Consider the following 4,436-nt stretch of genomic DNA (forward strand, 5'->3'; position numbering starts at 1 on the left):
GACACGATGAAGACGAAGACTTGAGAGATATGTATTTATATTTTCTTAGCTATCTCACTAATACAATCTCCAATTAATTTTAGAATTAAAGACCCTATTTATACGTGCATGAGATAAAACACTTAAATGAGCAAAAATAGCCTTGAATGATTTTTTTTTTTTGTGAAAAGGGGGGCCTATGGCCCAAAGGAAAAAGAAGTAAGCTACTACAAAACGGGGAATGGTAACCCCGAAAACATCCTTCGCGGTTACATCAATAAGCTCAACAGGGGAAATCATTATGCATATGAAGACCTAAGCCATGAAGTAAATTTTTGTTAGCCAGAGCATCATCACTCTAGTTGGCTTCATGCACGTGAGTGAAGGTGGTCTTTCTCTTGTAAGCAATGTCGAATTCTCTTGTAAGCAGTGTACAAGAAAATTTGACATTGCTTATGCTTTGGCTTAAAAGATGCAAGGCCTATGGGTTTTTCTCGCATCACCCTCTTTTTTTGCAAGATGGACCTAGGTTTTAGGCCCGCTCTTCAACTATGTCTCCCTCATCCCGCTCGATTTTTTGCGAGATGGGACCAAACAGGGTATACATGCATTTTTGTCACTCCTAATCTTTGATAAGTATCTATAAACAATATCTTGAGTTGAACAAAAATAGTAATTTACAAAAATAAATAGATAGGATTGAGCATGGGTGGCAAACGGGCATGCCCGTCCCGTTTAGACCCGCCTTGCGAAAGCCCTAAAAAATGGGGCGGGGCTGACATAATGGAGGACGCGGGCCTAAAACCTAGACCTACTCTGAAAAAAATTGAAGGCGGGACAGAGCAAACCCGCAGGCACTGCACCTTTTAAGCCTAAAAACACAAAAATTTATATAAATGACTATATTCACAAAAGCCCGAGAAGAAAACAAGGCAGGGCGGGTCTGACATGCCCAACGGGCCGGACCCAATCTGCCACCTATGATTGAGTCACACTTTGATCTTGTCCATACTTATCCATACGCATATCTCTTCTTGAATTTGAATTTGAATTCAAAAAATAAAACATTTTTTAATTTTTAAAAAAGGTTATTCTTATATAAACATGCAAATAATATACTTGAATGGTAAAATATAACAAATTTCCATTTAACATTTGTTTCTAGAAGTGTGTACCTAACCCTGATCCGTGATAAATTCATGAACAATTCACAACATTTATGGTAAAAAATAACACAAATAATTCAACACAACACAAGAACCGTTGATCCCGTCAAAGAAAAAACACGAACCGTTGATATTTTACAATATATGGTAAGACACACGCGCGTAAGCATTGACGTAGGATAACCCAAAGAGATATATCTCAATCCAGAAACGAATTTCATCATCATTACATTACTAGTACGTTTCGGTATTATCCACTCATCACCGTCCGATGAGACCATAATCCCGAACCCGAAACAATCCAACGGCTGTCATCTCAAGAGCATCGATCTCAAACGCGAAAATAAGATTCACGTTACTCGTACCGTTTAAAAAATCCAAAAGAATAAGGAATAAAAAACTCCTTTATTCACTTTCTTAATCTAGCTTAAAACCTTTCGTTAAATTCGCCATTTCGAAGTTTCAACTTCACAAGCAAACAAAAAAAACCCATCCTTTTCTCTTTCATGCTTTTCTGCTATTAACTAAACCATGTCTTCACCTGGATTCCCAGGCGGTATGGGACCCTCTGATTTCCACGGCCGAGCAAACAATTTTTCCGGCAGATACAGCACACTTCCGTCCAACATGAATAACTATAACAACAATTTCTCAAACCCAACCACCACCACCTCCACCACCCAGAATTATCATAACCCTTTCTACCGAACCCAACAACAACAACAACAACAACAACCATCGAATTTTATCGACCCTTCTTCACAAATCGCACAAAATCGATCATCAAACCTGATCAGAAGATACCTTGACCCTGCTACCCAAATTGGATATAACCAAATTTCCACACTCAAACGTACACGAACCCTCGCTGAATATCAAACCCAATTCATCAACAACAACAACAACCTTAACAACAACAACAATAACCTTAACAACAACAATACCCTTAACAACAACGTTAGCGACACCCCTCCTACCCACAATTCCGCTAACCTTTATCTTTCAAACCTTGTACTTCATTCTGTAGGAGCTAGAAATTTCCTACAACGTGGTTCTCCTATGTCACCTCTTTCTCCGATGGATTACTCAAATTCATCAACTGAGTCTTCTTCCTCGGCTATTGCCACGCTTCTTCGTTCCAATCCTAGTGCTCAAAACCCAACACCCATGAACTATTCGAATTCGATCCCCCAGAATTCGAATTTTCAATATCAATATTCCAATTTTGCTGAGAATCAAACAACACTCCCTGACCCAGATAAGCAAATGCTGGATGATCAGTTAATGGAGTTGGAAAAACAGCTTCTGGAAGACATTGACGAAGAACATGACCCAAATTGTATGATTGCAAACAGTGAATGGGCTGAGACAATACAAAATTTGATTAACTTGGAGCAAAACCCGATCCAGATACCGGTTTCTTCACCCTGTTCATCCAATAATTCATCTTCTCCCTCTGCTGTTTTACCTGCTGCGTTCTCTTCCAAGCAATGGTTAATGGAAGCCGCTAACGCGATTTCCGAAGGTAAAATCGATACTGCTTCGGAGATCCTGAATCGTTTGGCTTTGACACTGAATCCAGCAGTGAATTCTGATGGTAGATTAACATTCTGTATCATCTCAGCGCTGAATTCCCGCGTGAATCATTTTGATAATCCACCTCCAGTAGCGGAACTGTTCAGTAACGAACACGCTGAGTCTACTCAGCTTCTGTTCGATAATTCTTTCTGCTTCAAGCTCGCTATCATGACTGGTAACGTCGCTATCATCGAAGCTGCATTCGATGAAACAACAGCAGAGAACAGTTACCGCAATATGATGAATCTCTGTGTGGTGGATTTTGATATTGGCCTTGGGAAAAGGTACAAGAGCCTTCTCTATGAGCTACACGCACGGCTCAATGGTTCACCGGCGACGCTGAAGATCACAGCTGTAGTCGATAACATCCACGACGAGAGGTTGAAGATGGTGGAAGAGAGATTGAGTCTACAAGCAGAGCTTTTGAATATCGGGTTTGAATTCAATGTGGTGACACTGAAAATCACCGAGCTGAGTCGCGAGACATTGGGTGTCAACCCAGAGGATATTCTCGCTGTGAACTTCGCGTTCAGACTTTTCAGAGTGGCAGACGAAAGTGTGTCAACTGAGAATCCACGCGATGAGCTTCTCCGGCGCGTGAAGTCACTTTCCCCGCGTGTAGTAACTCTCTTAGAACAAGAGATGAATGCAAACACTGCCCCATTCGTTGCACGTGTGGCTGAGTCATTTTCTTACTACAACGCGCTGTTTGACTCAATTGAGTCAACAGTGGGAAAGGAAAGCTTGGAGAGAGTCAAGATTGAGGAGGGGCTGAGTCGGAAGCTGGGGAACATGATTGCTTGTGAAGGTAGAGATCGCGTGGAGCGGTGTGAAATGTTTGGGAAGTGGCGTGCACGGATGAGTATGGCTGGGTTTATGTTGAACCCGGTGAGTCAGAAAGTAGCTGAGACGATAAAATCGCGACTCGCACCAGGTTGCCGAGTCACTATGAAGGAAGAAAACGGTGGGGTTTTTTTTCGGTGGATGGGAAGGACACTAACCGTCGCATCTGCTTGGTGTTAACTCCACTCACTTTATATTCTTTTAATTTTATGGATATTATTATATGTCACATTGTTACGGGTACTTTATCTAGAGATAATGGGTACAAATAAGAAAAAAAATGAAAAGAAAAATTGGGTTGGGAAATTGTACTGGAAGACTTGGTTCTTCTGTTTTGTTCCACCAAACAACCTTAATAAAAAAGTGATGAAGTTTAAGAACTGTTGTGTTACATGCTTTTATGATTTTTGGTTTTTATAATTCAACAATTATGTGTTTTAATTCATTATCATAACTTCCATGTGGGAAAGAAAGAAGTTGGTGTATGTTTGGTTGAGATCATTGTAATATCCTTTCGGTTAAGTTAAAAAGTACTATGGTGCGACTGTTTTAAGATTTAAAATTATATTTTTTAGAATGATATTTTTAAGGTATTATTTTTGGAAATATTATTTTAATTTATGTGTTAGGTATAATTTTAGATTTCCATAAATAATTGTAATATTATTTAATTTAAAATTCTATAAAAATAATTAATATGAATATAATATAAAGTTATAATTATTAAACGAACTTATTTCTATAAAATGTTATATTCTTATTTTTAAGTTTTGGAATAAAAATAGAAAATTCATAAATAAATAAGAATTTTTTGACTAATCTTTTAAATCTTAAATCAAACATAAAAATATTGCGTTATGGTTATATTCT

General features: G+C 38.6%; 1 protein-coding gene across 1 annotated transcript; it reads left to right on the forward strand.

Moving 5' to 3' along the window:
- The first annotated feature begins 1,560 nt into the window (after nt 1-1,560).
- On the forward strand, nt 1,561-4,172 carry LOC131643580 (scarecrow-like protein 8). The gene has a single exon (XM_058913839.1). It carries the CDS (start codon nt 1,677-1,679, stop codon nt 3,744-3,746), a length of 2,070 nt encoding a protein of 689 aa, XP_058769822.1. The 5' UTR covers nt 1,561-1,676; the 3' UTR covers nt 3,747-4,172.
- The last annotated feature ends 264 nt before the right edge of the window (nt 4,173-4,436 follow it).

Source organism: Vicia villosa, linkage group LG1 (genome assembly GCF_029867415.1).
Source record: "Vicia villosa cultivar HV-30 ecotype Madison, WI linkage group LG1, Vvil1.0, whole genome shotgun sequence".
Classification (NCBI taxonomy): domain Eukaryota; kingdom Viridiplantae; phylum Streptophyta; class Magnoliopsida; order Fabales; family Fabaceae; genus Vicia; species Vicia villosa.